Source organism: Podarcis melisellensis (assembly GCF_964234715.1).
Source record: "Podarcis melisellensis genome assembly, chromosome: 1".
NCBI lineage: Eukaryota > Metazoa > Chordata > Lepidosauria > Squamata > Lacertidae > Podarcis > Podarcis melisellensis.
This window is the reverse complement of record NC_138528.1, coordinates 86,812-108,810: the sequence shown is the minus strand read 5'-3', so window position 1 is coordinate 108,810 and position 21,999 is coordinate 86,812. Positions and strand designations below refer to the sequence as shown.

The window sequence follows — 21,999 nt, the reverse complement described above, 5'->3', positions numbered from 1 at the left end:
CTCTCCCGCTTCCGGGCCCCGTTGCCGGGGAGACGCCTCCCGGTCCATGGCGGCCATGAGCGAGTTCCGGCTCCACCACGACGTGAACGAGCTCCTCCGGCTCCTCCGCGCGAGGGGCTCCTGCGGGGAAGGCGGCGCCGAGGGCTACGTGGAGCTGCTGCAGAGGAGCCAGAGCGGGCCCTTCCTCGCCACCTCCGCCGCCGCCCTCGGAGCCAAGGCGAGCCAGGCCCCGGGGGGAGGGGGAGGGAGGGAAGGACCCCCCCGGGACCCCCCCGCCGGGCCCCGTCCTCCCTGGGTGGCCCCGGGACCCCCCCGCCGGGCGCTGACCCCCCCCCGCTGCGCCCCCCCCCCGTCTCCCCGCAGGTGAAGATCGCGGAGTTTTCTCGGACGCCGGAAGACTTTCTGACCAAGTACGACGAGCTGAAGTCGAAGAACACGCGGCACCTGGACTCGCTGGTGCAGCTGCTCTCCAAGCTGACCGAGGACAAGGAGGTGAGGAGACCCCCCCCCCCGGACAGGAGACCCGGAAAGCACCTCGGCGGGGTCCCCCCAGAAGCAGCCCCAGCCAGCCATTCCTCAGCCCAGCCCAGCGCTGGCTCACCGGTTCCCCATCAAGAGAAGCAGCAGAGGGTGGGAGGGTCCAGAGCCCCGGCTCCCCTCTCTCCCTTCCCACCCGGCAGACTGACAAGAGAGAGACAGGTTGCTCTGGCCTGAGGCCTGAATTTGAATTCGTCCCCCTGAGGGCTGCAGGTTGCCCACCTCGGCTGTCATATATCAAGACTGGGGAGGCAGCTGGGAGATCCACTCTCCTTGTGGGCTGTGGCTCTTTGGTGCCCTTCCTGAGTTCTGCTTTTTGCGGGGCTTTTGCAGACCCTCCAGTACTTGCAGCAAAATGCCAAGGAAAGGGCAGAGCTAGCAGCCAATGCAGCAGCCAACAGTGGCGGAGCCAGCAGCAGCAGCGTCACGTTCTCCATCCCCTCAACAACAGCCAAAATGACCGTCCAGGAGCTGGAGGAGCTACGGAAGCAGCTGGGCACCGTCACAACCAGCTCCAGCGCCCCACAGGTCCCTCTCTTCTCTCCTGATTTGTTATTTGGGAAGGGAGGGTTCTGCTGCAGCCAAAGCCTTTGGGATCTCTCTCTCTCACACGGCAAGCCTAGGATGGGAAGCCTGGGACCTCAGTGGGCAGCTGCAGGAGGTCCTTAGCTGGGCTCCCTGTAGTGCCTACCTCAGAAGAAGTTCTGCCTTGTCCAACGCTCCAGGCGGGTGGGCTGCTCTTCGGTTTGCCAAGGGGACTAGGGGAGGGTCCTGAGAGGCCTCCCTGGGTGGAAATACTGTGCCAGCCTCTTTTGCTCCCTGAGCAAAGGGGGCAGGAACTGGCAACGAGTGGGAGCCCAGCTGCCACACACCCTGCTGCCATGGCTGCTTGATAGTTCAGTGTCTGGGCTGGTCTGCCACTCGCTCTCTTCCTTGGCAGTCTCTTGAGCTGGTGCGGAAGTCGCTCAGGGACAAGCAGAACAGGAAGAACTCTGGGCAGCCCATCCCGTCCTTTCCCGCCTGGGTGTATGAGAGGCCGGCCCTCATCGGGGACTTCCTCATGAGCTCCAGCCTGAGCCTGGACACCACGGTGCCTATAGGTGAGTCTTGCATGAGAGGAGCAGAGAGTCTCACAGCCTGGGGCTATTTCTGCCTCCCCTGCCTGCTGGATGTTTCTCTGGGACCCTTAATGGGCAGCTGGTGATGCTCTGCCAACGTGGGTCTGGGCAGTGCAGCGCGGAAGGTCCAGAACACAAGAAGAGTGGGGCGGCTGGATCAGGCCAAAGGGGCCTATCCATTCCAGCATCCTGTCCTCACAGGGGCCCACCAGGTGCCCCCAATGGGAAATCCATTGGCAGGATCCAAGCCCAAGAGCCCTCTCCTCTCCCATAGCCGCCAACAACTGCCAGCTTATCATAGATTAAAAACACATGAATACGAGTAGAGTTTTATTCGTGAGCCCAGCAGGCACAATAAAAAGTGTCAAACAGCTTGACGTAAAAAAATAAGCCCACAGAACCATGTCCAAGTACACAAAATATCAATAGGGATAAAGTCAAAGAGCATTTCAAGCCAGCCACCTGTCAAATGCCCTCTCCTCTCCCGCTGGTGGGAGACCCTGCTCTTTTTAAGAATGGCCAGCTGCCCTTTTGGCCCTCAGGCGGGTTCCCCAGATGCATTTGTTCGAGTGGCGCCGGTGCATGACGCGCCGCTTTCCTCTGGTAGGGACTTTGCCACTGGCAGCCCAGGAATCTGCTGTGGTGGAGGACTTGCTCTACGTCCTGATTGGGGTGGATGGCCGGTACATCACTGCGCAGCCGCTGGTGGGCAGAGAGAGCCGCACTTTCTTGGTGGATCCCAACCTGGATATGTCAGTCAAGGAGCTGGTCACCAGGATCCTCCCCGTGGCAGCGAGCTACTCCATTGTCACCAGGTAGCCAGCCGCCTGGGGTTCCTCATCAGGGACGGGGCTGGGGGAGGCGAAGAGGACTGGGCGGGGGGGCCTCTGGGCTTCCTCCCACCTGGGGGCTGCAGCAGCTCAGAGCCCCAAAGGCCCCTGGAGCTCAGGGACCCTAGGGAGCTTCCTGCTTCCTCTCATTGCTGAGCTGCACAAGAACAAGACTTCCTTGCATCTCAGGCAGGTGGGGCGGGGGGGGTGGCATTGGTGGGCCACATTTCTGGTGGGGCCCAGAGGGGCTGGGGCTGGCTTCCAGCAGCAGCTCTCTGTCCCACGCCCTGACAGGTTCGTGGAAGAGAAGTCTTCCTTTGAGTACGGGCAGGTGAACCACGCGCTGGCGGCCGCCATGAGGGCCCTGGTCAAGGAATACATGACCCTGGTGACGCAGCTGGAGCACCTGCAGCGCCAAGGCCTGCTCTCCCTGCAGAAGCTCTGGTTCTACATCCAGCCCACCATGAGGACCATGGAGATCCTGGCTTCCCTGGGTGAGTGCGGGGCAAGGTCTCTCTGGGGGGCAGTGAGCAGGGAGGGAGGCTTGGACCTTGGAGCCCCAGTGCCAGGAGAGGCTGAGATGGCTCTCCTTCATCAAGGGGGGCGGTGGAAGGAGCTGGGTCCGTGTGTCCAGGTGGGGCTCTGGCTCTGCCCACTGCTGGGATGTTGCTGCAGGGAGGGTCCTTCCAAGGGAGTCCAGCAGCCCAGCGCTGAAAGGGGTTCCCTCGTGCCACAGTCAGTCTCAGGTGAGGCCAGTGATTGGGTCATTCCTTTTCCTGGGGGCAGCAAAGTCAAAGGGGCTCCCTCTGGGCCTACCCACCCCCTGGAGGGGAGACCAGGGCCCCCTGGGAATGCCACTCCTCCTCCTTCCCACAAGGAGCCCCATCCCTCAGCCCTAGAAAGAGGAGCTGCAGGGGAGCTTCCTTTGTACACCCCCCCAAATGCTGTGGAAGCCTCCAAGTCCCCCCTACCCTGGTGCCCCAGAGCAGAAGGGGGCATCCTCTGCCCCCTCCTTATTTTGGTAATAATTTTTATAAAGTTGCCACAGAGGGATGTCGGGATGTCTTCATTTTGATTACTGTATATATATTACAGTTTTTAAGGTTCATCTCTTTGAACCGCCCTGAGACCTCCAGGTATAGGGTGGTACATAAATTCAATTAAGAAGAAGAAGTTTGCAATTACAATCCGATAATAGCCTCATTATAACAATACCAACTTATAATACAGTTATTAAAACCAATCCCCTGGCCCCTCCTGCTGACTGTAGGAATAATGCTGGCGTGCTCGCTATCTGTTTCTGTGTGTCTGCAGTCCGTGAGCTGTACACTATTTGTTGATTTTGCAGAAGCTTCTATCAGCTGAATAGGGTGGCGTGGGGGGACATTCTTTGAATAAACAGTTCAGATTCAGATTCAGCACAGCGGATTGGCTGGAGCACCTCAATTGCGATAAGTGCACTTGAGGACAACCAGGGAGTGGCAGAGGTTCTGTTCCTGAAGTGGTTGCCAGTAGCCTCTTTTCAGAGGTTCTTGGGCACCTTTGGGGGCCACATGTGACCCCTGAGAGGCAGGTTTCGCTTCACCAACCCCAAGGGCCTATTGAGCCTTGCGGAAACCCTGTCTCCGCTCTGGGTGCTCACCTCGTAAGCCGGTGTCCCAGGCCATGGTCCAGAGCAGCCATCTCCTGCTGACCCCTTTTCAGATGGGGGAGCTCCTGCAACATCCAGGTATGTCTGCCATGGATGGGCACCTGTGCCCTGCCCAACCCTGGCTTCGGCGGGACGTGACTCTTCTTGGCCTTTGCTTCTTGCTGCAGCCACTTCTGTGGACAAAGGGGAGTGTGTTGGAGGGTCAACACTCAGCCTGCTGCATGATAAGACGTTCAACTACACGGGAGACAGCCAAGCCCAGGAGCTCTGCCTCTACTTGACCAAGGCTGCCAGTGTCCCCTACTTCGAAATCCTGGAGAAATGGATCTACCGAGGCATCATCAATGATCCCTACAGGTGGGCGGAGGAACCTGTGGTCCTTCTCTTGGCATATGAGCTGAAGAAACCTCTGTGGTCTGTTTGGGAGTCCATGCAGGGTGCTGTGTCCTGGGACTGCCTGGATGAAGAGCCCTGGGGAGCCTCCTGCTCTGCGCCTCCCTGCCATGGGCCTAACCGCTTTTTAATTCCACAGTGAATTCATGGTGGAAGAGCATGAGCTCCAGAAGGAGAAGATCCAAGAAGACTATAATGACAAGTACTGGGATCAGAGGTACACGATTGTCCAACAGCAGATCCCCTCCTTCCTCCAGAAGATTGCAGACAAAATTCTCAGCACAGGTGAGGAGCCAACTTCCTGCTTGACAGGAAGGCGGGAGGGGAGGAGGGAGGGTCATGCAGTGGATGGAGAAGCCCCTAGGTGGGGCGAGGGGGGGAGCGGTTGTGGAGTGCCTGGGAGGTCTGGTTCCTTTGCAGCTCTTCCCTTCTGCCTCTGGGCGAGTCGTATGGAGGATATCCTGTGAGATTTTTTCTCAAGCTCCAAAAGCCGATCGTTGTATTTATTTGGCTTCTTTCCATTGCCCTTCCGTCAAGGAGGGAGATGACAGATGAAGAAATTGAGGGGATCCTCATCAAATTTGCAGAGGATACTCATGTCAGGTTCTGTGCTTAAGCTTCATGCATTGGGAGGATGAGAGGGCAGCAGGGAAGGGAGAGGAAATGTGCTCATTTGTTTGTGTACAAGGTCTGAAGAGCGTTTAGTGAAGAGCTGAGCCCGTCCTCATGTCCCTTTGTCCCTCCCGCCCTGCAGGGAAGTATTTGAATGTTGTTCGGGAGTGTGGCCGTGATGTCACTTGCCCCCTGGCCAAAGAGGTCATCTACACACTGAAGGAGCGAGAATATGTGGAGCAGATCGAGAAAGCCTACAACTACGCCAGCAAAGTGCTGCTCGATTTCCTCATGGAGGAAAAAGAGCTTGTGGCCCACTTAAGGTTTGCTTCCTTCCAAGTGGCGTCTCTTGCAGGCTGCTTTTCTTCTCCATGCCAACTGGGACAGTTTTAGGGGCTGCTGATTTGGGAAATGAAGGGGCAAAAGTGTGGAGGAGCTTGTGCTTTCCCAGCGGGGGGCAGGAAGCAGGCCCTTTCATAGACTTGCCCTGAGGCTGCAGGAGGAGCTGGGTGGAGGGGCAGGGGCCATGGGACCCCCGCTCCAAGAGAGAGTCCTCCCATTTCCTGCCTCCCAGCTGAATTGCAAGGGGCTGCTTTGTTGCAGATGGCATAAAGATACTTGCAGCACTTCTTATTCCAAAAGCCAGGTCCGCTTCTTCCTGTTTCTACCGGGCGGGAGGAGGCGGGCGGTGGGTGAGGGGTCCCTCCTGCCTCCTCTGTTCCTGCCGCAGGGAGTTGACTGGTGGCCCCTTTCTGTGAGCAGGTCCATCAAGCACTACTTCCTCATGGACCAGGGGGACTTCTACGTCCATTTCATGGACCTCACCGAAGAGGAGCTGAAGAAGCCGGTGGACGACATTGTCCCCACCCGGCTGGAGGCTCTGCTGGAGCTGGCCCTGCGGATGAGCACAGCAAACACAGACCCCTTCAAGGATGACTTGAAGGTAAAGGATGCCCGGCACAAAGGCAAGGCCTCAGAGCCCCAGAGGTGCTGCCGGTGTCTCCCCATTGAGCCTGGGCAAACCCGCGAGTGGCTTTGGCTTGTCTAGCAGGGCTCTGGGGGACGTTTGGTGAGGAGCCCTTGCCCACCTAACCAAAGAAAAGACTTTTTGCAGATAAAGTTGCTCAGATTCGGGAAGAGGTAGACTCCACCATGGAAGCAGGGTCAGGCCAGGAGAGTGCTAGAATCCTGTCTAGTCAAGTTGCATGGAATCAATTCCAATCTGTTACCTCTGAGGATGTGGACAGGCTGCTTGGACGAGTGAAACCAACCACCTGTCTCCTTGATCCTTGCCCATCCTGGCTTATAAAAGCTAGCCGGGAAGGGCTGGGCGATGGGCTTTGCGGGGTGGTAAATGCTTCTCTCTGAGGGAGCCTTCCTAGACCCGCTAAAAGAGGCGGTTATCAAACCACTTCTTAAAAAAACATCTTTAGACACGGCCAATATGGCCAACTATCGCCCAGTCTCAAATCTTCCATTCTTGGGCAAGGTGATTGCGCGGGTAGTTGCTGAACAACTCCAGCACTCCTGGAGGATGTGAACCATTTGGATCCCCTTCAGTCGGGATTCAGGCCTCATCATGGGACTGAAACTGCCTTGGTCGTGCTGGTCGATGATCTCTGGCAGGTTAGGGACAAAGGTGAGAGCTGCTTCCTAGTTCTGCTGGATCTCTCAGCGGCTTTTGATACCATTAACCATAACATCCTTCTGGACCGTCTACAGGGGCTGGGAGCTGGAGGCACTGTCACACAGTGGTTCTGCTCCTTCCTCCTGGGCCGTGATCAGAAAGTGGGGGGGGGGATGAGTGTTCAGACCTCTGGGCTCTCACTTGTGGGATGCCTCAGGGTTGTGTCCTCTCCCCCCCCCCAAATGTTTTCAACATCTACATGCAGCCGCTGGGAGAGATCATCAGGGGGTTTGGGTTGAGTGTTCATCAGTATGTGGATGATACTCAAGCTCTACCTCTCTTTCAAATCAGAACCAGTGAAAGCGGTGAAGGTCCTGTATCAATAGGAGTATAGCATCTAGATCAAGGGAAGTAATAGTGCCACTGTATTCTGCTCTGGTCAGACCTCACCTGGAGTACTGTGTCCAGTTCTGGGCACCACAGTTCAAGAAGGACACTGACAAACTGGAACGTGTCCAGAGGAGGGCAACCAAAATGGTCAAAGGCCTGGAAACGATGCCTTATGAGGAACGGCTAAGGGAGCTCGGCATGTTTAGCCTGGAGAAGAGGAGGTTAAGGGGTGATATGATAGCCATGTTCAAATATATAAAAGGATGTCACATAGAGGAGGGAGAAAGGTTGTTTTCTGCTGCTCCAGAGAAGCGGAGACGGAGCAATGGATCCAAACTACAAGAAAGAAGATTCCACCTAAACTTTAGGAAGAACTTCCTGACAGTAAGAGCTGTTCGACAGTGGAATTTGCTGCCAAGGAGTATGGTGGAGTCTCCTTCTTTGGAGGTCTTTAAGCAGAGGCTTGACAACCATATGTCAGGAGTGCTCTGATGGTGTTTCCTGCTTGGCAGGGGATTGGACTCGATGGCCCTTGTGGTCTCTTCCAATTCTATGATTCCTGTGTGAGTGTCTGGAGGATGGATGGTGGCCAACAGATTAAGGTTGAATCCTGACAAGACAGTAGTACTGTTTTGGGGGGACAAGAGGCGGGCAGGTGTGGAGGACTCCCCGGTCCTGAACAGGGTAATTGTGCCCCTGAAGGACCAGGTACGCGGCCTGGGAGTCATTTTGGACCTGCAGCTGTCCATGGAGGTGCAGGTGAATTCTGTGTCCAGGGTGGCTGTCTACCAGCTCCGTCTGGTACGCAGGCTGGAATCCTATCTGCTTGCGGACTGTCTTGCTTGGACTACTGCAATGCGCTGTATGTAGGGCTACCTTTGAAGGTGACCCGGAAACTACAACTATTCCAGAATGTGGCAGCTAGACTGGTGACTGTGAGCGGCCACCGAGACCACATAACACCAGTCTTGAAAGACCTACATTGCCTCCCAATACATTTCCAAGCACAATTCAAAGTGTTGGTGCTGACCTTTAAACCCCTAAATGGCCTCGGTCCAGTATACCTGAAGGAGCGTCTCCACCCCCATCGTTCTGCCCAGACACTGAGGTCCAGCGCTGTGGGCCTTCTGGTGGTTCCCTCACTGTGAGAAGCCAAGTTACAGGGAACCAGTCAGAGGGTTTTCTCGGTAGTGGCACCCACCCTCCCACCAAATGTCAAAGAGAAAAACATCTACCCCACTTTTAGAAGACATATGAAGGCAGCCCTGTTTAGGGAAGCTTTTAATGTTTGACGGACCAATGTGTTATAATACTTTGTTGAAAGCCACCCAGAATTGCTGCGAAAACCCAGCCAGATGGATGGGGTATAAATAAATTATTATTATTATTATTATTATTATTATTATTATTATTATTATTATTATTATTCCAGGTTTTTAAAGACTACTATGGAGCGTTTCTGCTGGTTCAGGGTTTGACTTTGGCCTCACGGACTGTCAGTGAATGAAAATTCAAATATTTGCTATCATTTGTTTATTGACAGTCTGGTCACATGCTCTGTTTGGCAGTTTGAGTGTCTGACTGGCCTCTTTCCTCTCGCGGCCCTTTCCCCTCTTTCCAGGTTGACTTGATGCCCCACGATCTCATCACGCAGCTCCTGAGAGTCCTGGCCATCGAAACCAAGCAGGAGAAGGCCATCATCCACGCAGACCCCACGGAGCTCTCGCTCAGCGGCCTGGAAGCCTTTTCCTTCGATTACATCGTGAAGTGGCCTCTCTCGCTGATCATCAACAGGTAAGGCAGAGCAGCTCAGCTGATGGTGGCTCATCCTTTCCATCCAGAGGGGGCAGAGCACAGCCAGCCATTGGCCTGATCCTGATCCTCCTTCCTCCGTGCGTGTGCCTCAGTCAATGCATCATAACTGGAGGGGAAGGCCTCCTTGGTGCCTCTGGAGGAAAGAGGGCGGGCTGGCCCCTGGCCCTGAGGTAACCGGCCTTGGCCCACGCCTCTCCCCGTCTCCTAGGAAGGCCTTGACGCGCTACCAGATGCTCTTCCGGCACATGTTCTATTGCAAACATGTGGAGCGCCAGCTGTGCAACGTCTGGATCAGCAGCAAGACGGCCAAGCAGTGCTCCCTGCACTCCTCCAAATGGTGAGCTCTCCCAGAGCCAAGCAGGTGACGTCGCCAGCAGAGTCTCTGAAGGCGGAGGCCTAGAGCAGAGCCTGGCCCCTCCACATCTGCCGTGGGTGCTCAGCCCACTGAGCTGTGGCCGCTTCCTGGGCCTTCCTGCTTTCTGCAGAACAAACACCCTCTTGGATGGACGAGGCCAACGGGAGGGCATTGGGCTGCTGGGTCTCCTGGCAGCAAGAGGGTCTCTCCCTGCAAGTCCTCTGGCCCTGGGAGCCCCCCCTTCAGATTCTGGAAGGAGGCACTGAGGCTTCAGAAGCCGCTCAAGGGGCAAAGACCTTGGTAGTCAGAACTGGGGGCAGGGGGGGGGTGTCTCTTCTCCTTGCTGCCTTCCTCCCCCCCCCCAGTTGCAGGGCTCCTCCTGCCTGGCACTGGTTTGGGCTCCTTCCTGGGCTTCTGGGCAGCATCCTGCAGCCCCACAGGGGCTCTCCTCCCATCTACCCCTCCAGGCTCCTCCCTCTCTCTCGTTCCCAGGTTTGCTGGCGCCTTCACTCTCCGCCAACGGATGCTCAACTTTGTGCAGAATATCCAGTACTACATGATGTTCGAAGTGATGGAGCCAACTTGGCACATCCTGGAGAAGAACCTGAAGTCGGTCAGTTTTGGCCAGTGGCTCTCAGAGCCTCTGTGGGCCACACCAGGCCCCCAAGTCCTCCTTTCGCCCTCCAATGGTGGGGCTGGGTGGGGCCTCTGTTCCCAAGGGGCTTTCTTCTTTTCCGCTAAAACAGGGGCTTCATTTGTGAGTTGGAAGGGTGTCAGGCTCTTTTGGGAGCTTTCTGCTGTGCCAGAGAGCCTGACGTAGCTGCTCACAGGAGGCCACTGGCCCAGAAACCCCCTTGGCTACATTTTGGCTTCTAGTCCTCCCTTTCCTCCAATGTGACAGTGAGATGGAGCTCCCTTTGCCACCTGCCTCAGCCCCTGAAAATAAGGCTTTGGCATCGCTAGCTCTGCATGTTGATTGTAGCAAAAGAAGAGAGAACTATTTCTGGCCATGGCTGTTTCCGATTCCCTCGTTGGTGCCAGGGGGGGGGGCGTTTCTGATGGGCTGCTGTCTCCTCTGGGCAGGCTTCCAATATTGATGATGTCTTGAGCCACCACACCAGCTTCCTGGACAACTGCTTAAAGGACTGCATGCTCACCAACCCCGAGCTGCTGAAGATCTTCTCCAAGATGATGTCTGTCTGCGTCATGTTCACCAACTGCATGCAGGTGGGCTTCCTCTTGCGTTCCTCTGTGCCACGGGGAGTGAGGGGCACCCCCTGGGTGCGCCAGCGTGCTCTGGGCTCATGCCTGCCTTTGTCCTACCCACCAGAGATTATCCCACAGCATAAGGCTAGACAATGAGCTGGGACGCCTGACGGTGGAGCACGGGACCATGAGGGGGCCCCCCACCGAGCAGGAGCGCACAGAGGAATCCTCCCGGAAGCAGCAGGCGAACAAGGTAGGGGTGCAGGGGAGGGTGGAGGTGCCTCTTCATTTGCTCAGGAAAGCACCTCAGGTGTTGTCAGAGCCCTTCTCTCGTGGTGCTGAGCACTATCTGGCTCCTTCCCAAGTCCTTGTGCTCTCCAGGAAATCCTGCCCCGGGATGAGCCATGGCAGCAAGGCCAGGGCCGCTTCCTTGCCTGCTCTCCCTTTTTGCCTTAACTCCCCCCCCCCCCCGCCACTTCCTTCTCTGCAGCTGTCAGCAGAGCAGGCCGATACCATGCACGTCACCTCTGGCTTCGAGGCCACAATCAACAAGTTTGACAGCAATTTCTCAGCCCACCTCCTGGACCTGCTGGACAAGCTGAGCATCTACAGCACCAACGACTGCGAGCACAGCATGATCAACATCATTTACAGGTGAGCAGGGAGCAGCTGGAGGGAGCCTGGGGCTCGTGTGGAGGCTCTGTCCTCCTCCCAGCATCAGGGCGGCTGTGCAGGGAATGGCGCCTGCTTGGCCATGGCAGGAAGGAGGAGGTTGGACTCTGCAGACCCTGCTCTTCTGCTCTGGCAGAGGGACTTCCTGGTCACGCTCCTGTGCTGCTTCCACCCTCCTCTCCCTCTCTCTCTCCGCCCCCAGGTTGGACTTCAACGGCTTCTACACAGAGCGGCTGGAGCACATGTCTGCCGAGCGGAGCCAGAAAGCCGTGCTGCAGGCGGGCCCCCCCAGGCCTCTGGTGGCCACCCAGTGACCCCCTTTCCTCTCCCCGGGGGCTGCACCCAAAACTCCCCGGGAAAATTTAGCACTTTTATTGCCTAGGTAGCCTAGAGCTGCAGCAACACACTCCCGCTGCAGCCGCCGTTGCTTGTCCATAAAGAATTGTGGCCTTTCTGGATGCTTCTACTTTAACAGCGCAGCTGAACAATTTGGTGTATTTTACTTGACATAAAAAGTACCTGTAAGCAGTTCCTGAAGTCCTGTCATGTGACACAGTGGCGGGAGGGAGGCGTTGAGGCCTATGAGATGGTGATGGAGCCAAATGGGGCACAGCAAGGCCCCACCCCATAACCTTGGGGCAGTGGGTGGGTGGATGTTCACCCACACTGCGTCCTACATGCTCTGTTGGGAAAGAGGGTCCTTTCCATTAGACTGTCTTAGTTATGGGCTTGCCAAAGAGGACACCCACACCATATATTGAAAGCTCCCTCGTAACACCCCAACATGCTTTTGAATTCTGGTGCTGGAGGAGACTCTTGAGAGTCCCATGGACTGCAAGAAGATCAAACGCATCCATTCTTAAGGAAATTAGCCCTGAGTGCTCACTGGAAGGACAGATCGTGAAGCTGAGGCTCCAAGACTTTGGCCACCTCATGAGAAGAGAAGACTCCCTGGAAAAGACCCTGATGCTGGGAAAGATGGAGGGCACAAGGAGAAGGGGACAACAGAGGACGAGATGGTGGGACAGTGTTCTTGAAGCTACAAACATGAGTCTGACCAAACTGCGGGAGGCAGTGGAAGACAGGAGGGCCTGGTGTGCTCTGGTCCATGGGGTCATGAAGAGTCGGACACGACTAAACGACTAAACGACAACACCCCAACACACACACACACCCGCAAGGAGGATGAGAGCCAGTGTGGTGTAGTGGTTAAGAGCGGTAGTCATGTAATCTGGGGAACCGGGTTCGCGTCTCCGCTCCTCCACATGCAGCTGCTGGGTGACCTTGGGCCACTCACACTTCTCTGAAGTCTCTCAGCCCACTCACCTCACAGAGTGTTTGTTGTGGGGGAGGAAGGGAAAAGAGATTGTTAGCCGCTTTGAGACTCCTGAAGGTGAGTGAAAGGTGGGATATAAAATCCAAACTCTTCTTCTTCTTGCTTGTTCATACGGCATTGGCAATGTTGCTGCAACCTGCCTTTTTTGGAGCTGAGAAACTTGGCACTTCAGACTCACTCTCTTCAACGCTCCCCCCCCCCATTAGTTTTCTGCAGGGGAGCTGGGAGAGAAACTAATCTGCTCTGGTGAAATGCAGTGTGTGTGAGATGAAGAGCAGCTTGTTAAAGGCTAGAAGGCAACCATCGAGGAGATGCAGCACAGATGCAGATGCCACAGGGAAAGATTATGAAAATAACTTTATTTTCCCTTAATCCAAAGTTCAACATTTTGCATATCTCTCTCTCTCGCTCTCTTGAAATAGAAGCCATACAAAAAAAGTCAGGAAACACTTCCAGGCAGCAGGTTTACCTTCCGCAAATGCATTTTTAAGTTCTGAAGCAAAGTCTGCCCACCAGTTTAATCCAGTTTACAGTTTCAACCCAAGAAATGCGTCCCCACTTCTGCACACACCCTGGCATCGCGGTTCATTCAACCTGGCCATTGGCTGTTGGCCCCCAGAATGAAGACACTCTGAGCCTTTGGGCATCTCTGCAAGAAGCATCCAGTACCATGCTGTGGGGTGGGCTCCGCAGAGGGGCAATGCCCCACCCAGGGGACACAGAGAAAGCAGCAATGATAAAGCAGCACAACACACCCACACCCAAGGGAGCTTGCCCCCTAAGCCCATCTGCTTAAATGTACTACCTGGAGGAAGGTTTTGAGTGAGGAACACTCTCCAAAAGGACAGCAGATGCTCCTTCATCTCAAGCAAACCCTGCAAGGAGGCTAAGGAGCAGCTTTCCAACAAAACCCATGACCATGCAAGCACCAGTGGTAAAATCAGATCCCCCCCCCCCACTTTTGCTGTGTCAATGTTGTCCTCACAGGAGGTCTGCGGTAGAGTCTACCCTCCACGGACTTAACGGCTGAGGTCCTCCAGAGCATCCCCCCCACCCCACCCCTCCTCTGTGGGGCAGATGCAGCAGCCATAAAACTCCCATGAAAGCTGGCCCTTGGGCTGTGGAGGACCACGCAACTTCAAGGACGGTTTGTGCTGCCCTGAATAAGGCAGATCTGAGGCAGCCAGTGAGTTGCAGTTTCAGACCGCGGAGCAGACACGACGGCTGGTGCAGCAGAGGCATCAAGTGGCGGCTGCCGTGGCAGAGCTGGCCCCGCCTCCCCCGTGCTGGAGGCGCAGCTTCCCTGCTTTGGAGAGGAGACGGCTGTCTCTAGCAGTCCTGGCCTCTGCCGGCTCAAAGGCGTAAGAGCCCAGAAAGAGGTTCGGGGGGAGGCTGCTGCCAAAGTAGAGCTTGCTGTTGGAGGCCACGGCCTGGTACCTCATCAGCTCCAGGAAGGCAGGTGTCAGTTTCAGCTGCACAGGGCAGGGGGAGAGAGGAGGAGAACGAATGAGGCAAGGATTTCTGTGCCATGAGCCATCCTTCCAAATGAGCAGGAGTTCTGCGTTTCTGAGGCAAAATCCTTTTCCTTCTCCCAGAGGATGGCTCAGGATCTACCCCCATCACACACACAGGCAGCCAAGAGTCAACACCCACCTTGTTCGAGGCAGCTGCTTTCTGGGCCATGTAGAAGTTGGCGTCAGCCTTTGCCTTCTCTCGCGCCAAGAAAGCCGTGTCTGGGAAGGGACCAAGGAAGGCAGCTCAGGAGAAAGGAGGATCACCAGGCTGCCCCATGGGGATACGGCCCTGGAAACCCACAGCAAAGCAACATCCCACTCAAGCACAGGCTGGTTTCTCACTGGTTCCACCCATAACAAAGAGAATAAACAGCCCCAACCCCACAGTCCAGAGGATTCACCAGAGCAGAAAGCAGCCCCTTTTCTGCCTGCCTCCTCCCTGCCCACCTTGGCTTTGGGGACCTGGCTTATGCTTTGCGCACAAGGCTTTGGGGACAAAACACACACACACACAAACACACAACCCCTTCTCACTCTCCATGAGGCACATGGCTTGTGCAAGCAATCTGAGCCAGTGAACACAAGTGAATCTGGAGCAAAGGAGCCCCTGCCTTGTGCCACCCCCAGTGGCATCCACAAGGCATCAATGCTCAACTATGGCCAGACACCCAGGCTGCAACCGGACTTGGCTTCTCAGTCCCCAGAAGACAGGCAAGTCCCAGTGCTCTGCTTGGCTGCAGGCAAAATGCTTGTGGGTAGCACAGCCAGAGACGCGGGGTTATTTGGCTCACAGCTTCTGCTTTGCAGGCAGGGAGGAGGTAGAGGTAAGGGCTGCATAGCTACCTTCAAGCTCAGAAATTTGCTTCTCCATCAAAGTCTCCATGACCCTCTGCTGGCAATGAATCTTTGCCACCTGAGCCGCCTTCTCTGCTTCTGTGAGGAGAGAGCAGTCAGTCAAACACCAGCAGCCAAGGGCACCAATGCTCCAGAGCCAGGCAAAGCCGAGTCCCACAGCCAGCGCTCCAGGACTCCCGAGAGGAAATCCGTGGCAACAGCGCTCTAGCAGCAGGCAACCAAGAGCCCCAAAGGGCCCGCAGGCCTGGCTTGCGACACACCGTCACTGGGACCTCACAGGCCACGTCCTCTTCTCAGGCCTGCTGGGCCTGGGGAAAGAAGACACTCTGGCCTCTGCCAGAAGTGAAGTTGTGGGTGCCACAGGCCTCTCTCCAGTCTCTTGCTCCAGGCTATCTTTGCAACCAGGCACTAGCAACTGTTTGCCATGTCAAGCAATAAGCTACACAGCTGCCACAGGATTCTCGTTCCGCATTTGCCAGAAACTGATCTTTTATTGCAGCAGCCTCCACACTTCAGAACTCCCTGTCTATTGACACCCAGGCAGGTGCCTTCATCACTATGGCCTTTTTGGCGCCTGCTAAGAATATTTTGTTTAAGACAAGCCTGCCCAAAAATGTAAGATGTTTTATCCATCTTTAGCTTGCTGCTTGTTTCAATTCTTATCTAATTGTTTTAAATAGCTGTTTTTAACTGCTTTATTCATTTTATGCATTTCATAAACCACTTTAGGGTTTTTTAACAATCACATGGTATATAAATTGTATGAAACAAATATGGCACTGTGGAGTTCCGTTTTTCATGAGGTTTGCAATGCATTTACCTGAAATGCTTTTTGGATGTGTCTAGATCAAGCCAGAAGCCTAGAATCTAAGGTCTTCGTGCCACACATGCCTCCCCGCCCCACCCCCATTTTCTGTCCCAAGGGAAGATAAGGGACCGGGGGTGGGGGGAAGAGAGAGACTCTCCCATAGGGAGTTTGGTTACCTATGACGGCCCTTTTCCTCTCCGTCTCGGCCTCCTTCTCCACCACTCTCTGCTTCTGGGTCGCTATCAGGAGCTTCGTCTTCTCTGCTTCCCTGAATGGCAAATCAGGAAAGGTCCTTCCCTGCTCCTCCTTGGTGTGGGGCCCCAGCCGCCCCCCGCCCCCTCGCGAAGGAAGGGGCCCTGGCATCCCAAGGTGCTGCGCAAAGCAGGAGCTTGGCCTTTAAATCCCCTCCAACTTTTGCCCTGCTCCTGACTCACGTGTTTCCTTTTCCAGCACTGGATCTTGGCCCTTCCCTTCACTAGACAGAATGTTTTCTCATTCAGATGCATGGCGTGTTTGGGGGGGGAACCCAAAGGATAAACATTTGCACTTCAGATTGTCACCGGCCCTGAAGAGTTAATGAGCTGCCCAAGATGTTTTTCCTTCAGCCTTCCAGCCACATCTCTCAGCCTGCTCTGCAAAATACCTCCAGGCGCCACCGGTGGTCTCCAACTCCTGCCATCTTCTGCTAGTTTACAGCAGTCCAACTGACGGCCACCTACTTCTCCATATGCCAGAATCTAAGCCCCAACCCCCCCAAATAACCATCTCTCTCTTCACATGCCTGCCCCTCCGCCATAGAAGGGCCAGACCTGAGCAATCTCAGGCATAGCCCAGAGCAATCCAGCAACAGCCTTGGTTGCTCCTTTCTTCTTGGCAGGGGCCTGGCAAGCAGAGACACTCCCCTCTGATTCCCCTGGCAACTGGAGGGCAGCCCAGGCTTGAAAGCCCTGAGAAGGAGACGTCAAGCAAAGCCGCCTGAGAGGCGCTTCTCCCACCCTGGCCTTTGCATCAGCTGCACAGAATGGGGAGAGCCCTCTGAGAAAATGGTGGGCACAAATCCACAGAGGAGGAGGCTGTCCTTCATTGCCGGACGGAGGAGATGCCTCAGGAGAGCAGGGGCTGAGGAGCCCAAGGGGAGGTGAAAACTGGTGGAGTTCAGGTCCAGCCTGCCTGCCAGGGCTTCCCAGAAGAGACGTTTGGTTGGCCCCCGTGGGAATCCTGAAACACCAGCCTAGAGCCCCTCCCTGGCCCTGTGCTTTGGCCTGACCTTTCTCTGATGCTCTCAGCAAATACTCACACAAGTTCAAAATCTCTTCGGATGGCTTCTGGGATCTTGGGCTTCGTCACACGCACCGCCTGCACACACACAAAAGCCAGCAGACCTCATAAGACTGCAGCTGCCCCCCAAGTGCCAGCTCCTCTGCTGCAAAGAAAGGAAGCGGCCCTGCATCTGGGCCCGTCCTGCTGGACTGGACCCCCCAGCCAGCAATATGGCAAGCTTCCACTTTCGACAGAGGGAAGCTCTCCCTCCTCAACCTGCCTTCCCACGCAGAGAAGTGGGTCAGTCCTAAATCCACCAAGAGCCAGGAAAGGGGAAAGGGAAGGGGGCATTACCTGGATGGTGAGACCTGGAGCCATGGCATTCAGATCCTGCTGCAGGGCCAACTTCAGATTTTCATCTATTTGATCTAGGATTAGGGGGAGAAAAGATGAGAAGCAGCATCAGCCAAAGAGAGTCCGCTAGCTACACAAGAGTCCCAGCATTTCTCCAGCTGGCTCTGTGCTGCCTGCACTGACCAGCCGCAAGGGCTTCAGGTCAGTCTCACTGGAAACGCTGCCAGGACTTGACCCACAGGGATTCTGCATGCACCACAGATGTTGCGCCACTGAACCACATGCACCCCCCCTGTGCCAACCACAGGCAAGAGTCAACAAAGGCACCAGACCGCCCTGCCAACTGCCCAGCTGTGGATGGGGCCCTCAGGCAACCCAGTCGAAGATTCCCAAAAGCAGAGAATCGGATCTGCCAGACAAGCCCAAGAACAGCTGGCCAAATATCAGGATGCCATAATAAATATTGTTCTCACTACCAAGAGTAATTCTGTGGTGCTTAATGTGAAGCAGAATACTTGAAACTCTGTGGGTGTCTCTACACAATGCCCAATTGCCAGCTGCATCTCTCTCCTAAAAATATTCTTCCTCCTTCAGAAATCCCAAATTCCCCAAGCACTCCATCCCAGTCTGGTCATGCAGCCTCTTCCCCTGCCTGACAGACATCTAAGGAAACAGGAGTGCAGATTCTGAAATGGGAGCAGGTCCAACAACACAAAAGGCTCCTGCATTCCTCCTGATCCAGCACCTCAGGAGGACCAGGAAGACCCAGCTCTACCTCTCCTTCAAATCAGAAACAGTGAGGGCAGTGAAGGTCCTGTGTGAGTCTCTGGAGGCAGCTGGCAGATGGTTGAACCCTGACAAGACAGAAGTACTGTTCTTGGAGGATGGGGGTGGGGGACTCCCTGGTCCTGAATGGGGTCACTGTGCCCCTGAAGGACCAGGTGCGCAGCCTGGGAATCATTTTGGACTCACAGCTGTCCATGGAGGCGCAGGTCAATTCTGTGTCCAGGGCAGATGTCTACCAGCTCCATCTGGTGCGTAGGATGAGACCCTCCCTGCCTGCAGACTGTCTCACCAGTGGTGCATGCTCTGGTTATCCCCTGCTTGGACTACTGCAATGCAAAGGTGGGGCTACCTTTGGAAACTACAATGAATAAAGAATGCGGAAGCTAGACTGGTGACTGGGAGCAGCCACCAAGACCACATAACACCGGTCTTGAAATACCTACATTGGCTCCCAGTACGTTTCCAAGCACAATTCAAAGTGTTGGTGCTGACCTTTGAAGCCCTAAACAGCCTCGGTCCAGTATACCTGAAGGAGCGTCTCCACCCCCATCGCTCAGCCCAGACACTGAGGTCCTCTTCCAAGGATCTTCTGCTTGTTCCCTCACTGCAAGAAGCGAAGTTACAGGGACCCAGGCAGAGGACCTTCTCGGTAGTGGTGCCCTCCCTGTGGTTCCACCCTCCCTTCAGAAGTCAATGAAATAAACAACTATCTGATTTTTAGAAGACATCTGAAGGCAGCACTGTTAAGATAAATTTTTAAGGAATGATGTTTTTATTATTTTTTAGATATGTTGTAAGCTGCCCAGAGTGGCTGGGGAAACCCAAGCAGATGGGTGGTGTATATATGAGAAAATATTATCTTCATCATCACCACCATCATCATCGTTATCAGGTGAGAGCTGGAAGACGAAGTCCTGACCCAGCAAGAGGCAGAAGACCTCTGTGGGCTTCCTCTTCCATGCAGTCCCAGAAGAGGAGGGATGGAACTGTAAACATCCTTGCTCCATTTCCAATTCACTGGATGTGCTTTGGGGAAATGGTACCAGCAAAAGCAAGCCCCTCATCAGCTGCTTACCAAAGAGCTCAATGTAGACCTCCTGGAGGGTGTGGGCACTGCAGAACTGGTTGAGCTCATGATGGACTTTGTTGAAAATGAGGGTCTTGTCATAATCTGCAGTGTAATTCTTCACAACATCGTATACTAAGAAAAGGAACAGCAGAAGTGTCACCGGAAAGTCATTCTGATGCCATTGGTGCTCTCTCACCTGTCAGGCAAATTCAAGATGCTGGTGCTCAGCGTTTCTTGAACACATAGGAGCTATTTCTCTGAATTAATCACAATTTCTATCTAACAACTGAATATGACTTGTAAGTATAAAAGATTGCCCACACATCTGAAGCCAGATCCTAGCTATATTTACTCAGAAGGAAGTCCAACTGATTTTAGTGTGATTTACTTGCAAGAAAGTGTGCTTAAGGCTGCCGCCCCAAAAAGATGGCAGTGGCCTAATGAGCAAACGTCCTAATTTTTACTCAGCAGTTCCAAAGTGAGCAGCTCTAATGAAAACATTACAATGTGATGTTACGGGAGACTGATAATATTTTTCTTCCTATGTCAACTGCAACTGAAGGCTTCTATACAGAAGTCCACCTTTACAAGTCCAGTGAGCAGCAGTTCCCAACATCCTGCAAAGCCTCGCAGGGACTGTGGTGAGAGCCAGGCCCCAGCGGGAGTCAGTCTCTGCTTTTTCCTAGAAGCCCAGCTGTGAAGCTTCTTCTCAGAGCTCACCCTCTGCCATCCCCAAGAAGCCCTGTCCTGCACTCCTTTTCCAGCTGGTGCCCTTCCGGACCCCACTTCCCTTCTCTTCCCCCTCCTCCTGCCGCCCCAGCCACTCCCCCCACCAGAATAGCTCTGCCCACTGCCTCCCCTGCAGGTGCCCAAGGAGAGTCTCTCTGCCTGCTCAGCCTGCCCCACACAGACAAACACGCCTTTGACTCTGACAGATTCAGAAGCAATTTAGCCTTTTCGGCTGGACCAAAATCAGTTCCTTCAGAGGGTGTAAGTCTCGCTCATGCCAGTCACCAATAACAACACTGAAGAGCATCAGAATCCGGACCCACCCTCCCTGGCTGTTTTCCATCAACCTAGCAATCCTTACTGAGCCAACATTAAAAGTCAGGAACAGTCAACAGGAAGCCCTCCTTTTCAGCAACATGAGCCCCTCCAACTTCCCTCTGCAAGCCCCTTTCCATGCCCACCAACCCTCCACCTCCCTCAGCTCTTGCTGCTGGTGAGCCCACCCGCCCCTGTCTCCAAGGGGCTCTGCTTCTCTCCTTCCTCCAGGATTTGCTTTCAGGCAAAGGAAAAGGAGCCATACCTGCATGTGGAGCCAACATGTTCACCACCTCTATCCGATCAATGTAGATCATGACTCCTCCACTGCAAGGAAAAAAGGAGGAAGATGAGCTATGCCACCCCTCGGGGCAAACTCAGTTTCCTGCAGCCTTTCTCTACACCAAGAGGGAGAGAGGCAGAGACAGCGTGCACAGTGTGTGGTTCCTCACAGCCTGTGTCACGGAGCGGGTGGCAATGAAGCTGCCGGCTGAGTGACTTGGAACAGACGCAGGTCCCACGGTTACTGCACTGCTATTGGCACAGACTGAAGGTTAACCTACACCTCTACTGAGCAACGTGCAAGAGAAAATGAAGAGGAAGCAACACAGGACTCTAGAGGCAACCCCAGCTCCCTTCTTTGCCTTCACTCTGCTATAACTGATCCAGACTGGGGCACCTGCCATACACCTGACTAGCCCCCCCCCCCGCAAGAGAAAGGCCAGCAGCCCCACAGGAGAGCATCTTTCCCAAGATGAGCCTGTTGGCTGCTTGCAGCTTCCCTTAAGCAAACTGCCTTTGAGCCCTTTGGTTCCGGAAGAGAATCCTGCCCAAGACATCTCAAAGAAGCAGCCAAGAAGCAGCGCCACTGACAGGTCCTGGGTGCTTCCAGCCCAGAAAATGCCGCTCAGGCTCCGCCGCACCCAGCCTAAGGTGCTCCTCCCTGCACAGCCTCCGACGCAGCAAGAGCCATACAAAGGGCGACCCACCTGGTCCCGCAAGGCACGTTTTTCACCTCGTCCGTTTGCAGCGTTGTCTGAAACAGAAGAGAGACTGAGCAGCCCTGGGAGGGGGGAGGGGGGGCGGAGGTTCCCCGCCAACCCCAGAAGCAGCAGCAGGGCTGCGGGGGGGGGGACGGGGGCCTGGAGCGGGGAAGGGCCCGCCTGCTCCTCCCCGGCCGGAGCCCCGCGCGGGTGGGCGGCGCCCCTTTCCCGCCTGGCAGGCCCAGCTCCCGAGGCAGGCGAGATACCGACCTGGACGGCTCTGGGCGTGGTGACGAAGGGCAGCATGAGGTGGTAGCCCGGGCCGCTGAGGGTGGCCAGCAGCGCCCCGCCCCTGCGGGAGAGAGAGGGGGGGCTGAGCGGAGAGGGGGCTGAGGGGTCGGGGGGGGGGTCCCGGGCTCGCCCCTCCCTCGCCCCGCCTCACCTGTAATAGACGGCCAGGTGGCCCTCCTGCACCTTGTGGACCGAGGCGCCCAGCAGGAGGAGCAGCGCCGCCGCCGCCCCGCCCAGACTGGCCCCGGCCCAGCGGGGCGGGCGGGCGGGGAGGGAGGAGCGCGGCGCCCCCGGAGGGGCCGGGCCGGGCCAGCGGCGGGCCTCCCCCTCCCCGGCCAGGCCTCCGCTGCTCCCGCCGCCGCCGCCGCCGCCGCCGCCGGAGGAGGACATGGCGCTGGCCTCCTTCCTCCTTTCGCTCTCTCGGGCGCCGCATGCGCAGAAGCGCCTCCCCGCCCCCGGTTCCCAGGAGGCCGGAGGACTTTGGGCGACGCAC

General features: G+C 55.7%; 2 protein-coding genes across 2 annotated transcripts; one reads left to right on the top strand and one right to left on the bottom strand.

The window, feature by feature from the left end:
• Positions 1 to 7: 7 nt before the first annotated feature.
• Positions 8 to 11,734, top strand: TUBGCP2 (tubulin gamma complex component 2). Its single transcript, XM_081922907.1, has 17 exons — positions 8 to 217; positions 364 to 492; positions 871 to 1,065; positions 1,478 to 1,637; positions 2,263 to 2,470; positions 2,780 to 2,979; positions 4,304 to 4,493; positions 4,669 to 4,814; positions 5,284 to 5,464; positions 5,904 to 6,084; positions 8,780 to 8,952; positions 9,182 to 9,310; positions 9,821 to 9,941; positions 10,412 to 10,555; positions 10,659 to 10,787; positions 11,025 to 11,188; positions 11,409 to 11,734. The coding sequence occupies exons 1-17, from the start codon at positions 47 to 49 to the stop codon at positions 11,518 to 11,520; spliced, it is 2,733 nt and encodes a 910-aa protein (XP_081779033.1). The 5' UTR covers positions 8 to 46; the 3' UTR covers positions 11,521 to 11,734.
• Positions 11,735 to 12,881: 1,147 nt separating this feature from the next.
• LOC309371394 (erlin-1-like) lies at positions 12,882 to 21,939 on the bottom strand (the record flags this gene model as incomplete). The annotated part of the gene is given in 12 exon segments (XM_081914010.1): positions 12,882 to 14,014; positions 14,196 to 14,275; positions 14,900 to 14,989; positions 15,896 to 15,987; positions 17,017 to 17,075; positions 17,334 to 17,407; positions 19,195 to 19,320; positions 20,498 to 20,559; positions 21,222 to 21,268; positions 21,486 to 21,567; positions 21,658 to 21,927; positions 21,929 to 21,939. Coding segments are annotated over 12 exon segments (1,224 nt in total). The 3' UTR covers positions 12,882 to 13,783.
• Positions 21,940 to 21,999: the final 60 nt, after the last annotated feature.

Excerpts from the sequence above, each read along its gene's own strand:
- TUBGCP2 (XM_081922907.1), top strand. The coding sequence starts at position 47 with ATGGCGGCCATGAGCGAGTTCCGGCTCCACCACGACGTGAACGAGCTC. Across the intron at positions 9,311-9,820 it reads TCCCTGCACTCCTCCAAATG|GTTTGCTGGCGCCTTCACTC; the intron begins GTGAGCTCTCCC and ends TCTCGTTCCCAG. Across the intron at positions 10,556-10,658 it reads TGTTCACCAACTGCATGCAG|AGATTATCCCACAGCATAAG; the intron begins GTGGGCTTCCTC and ends CCTACCCACCAG.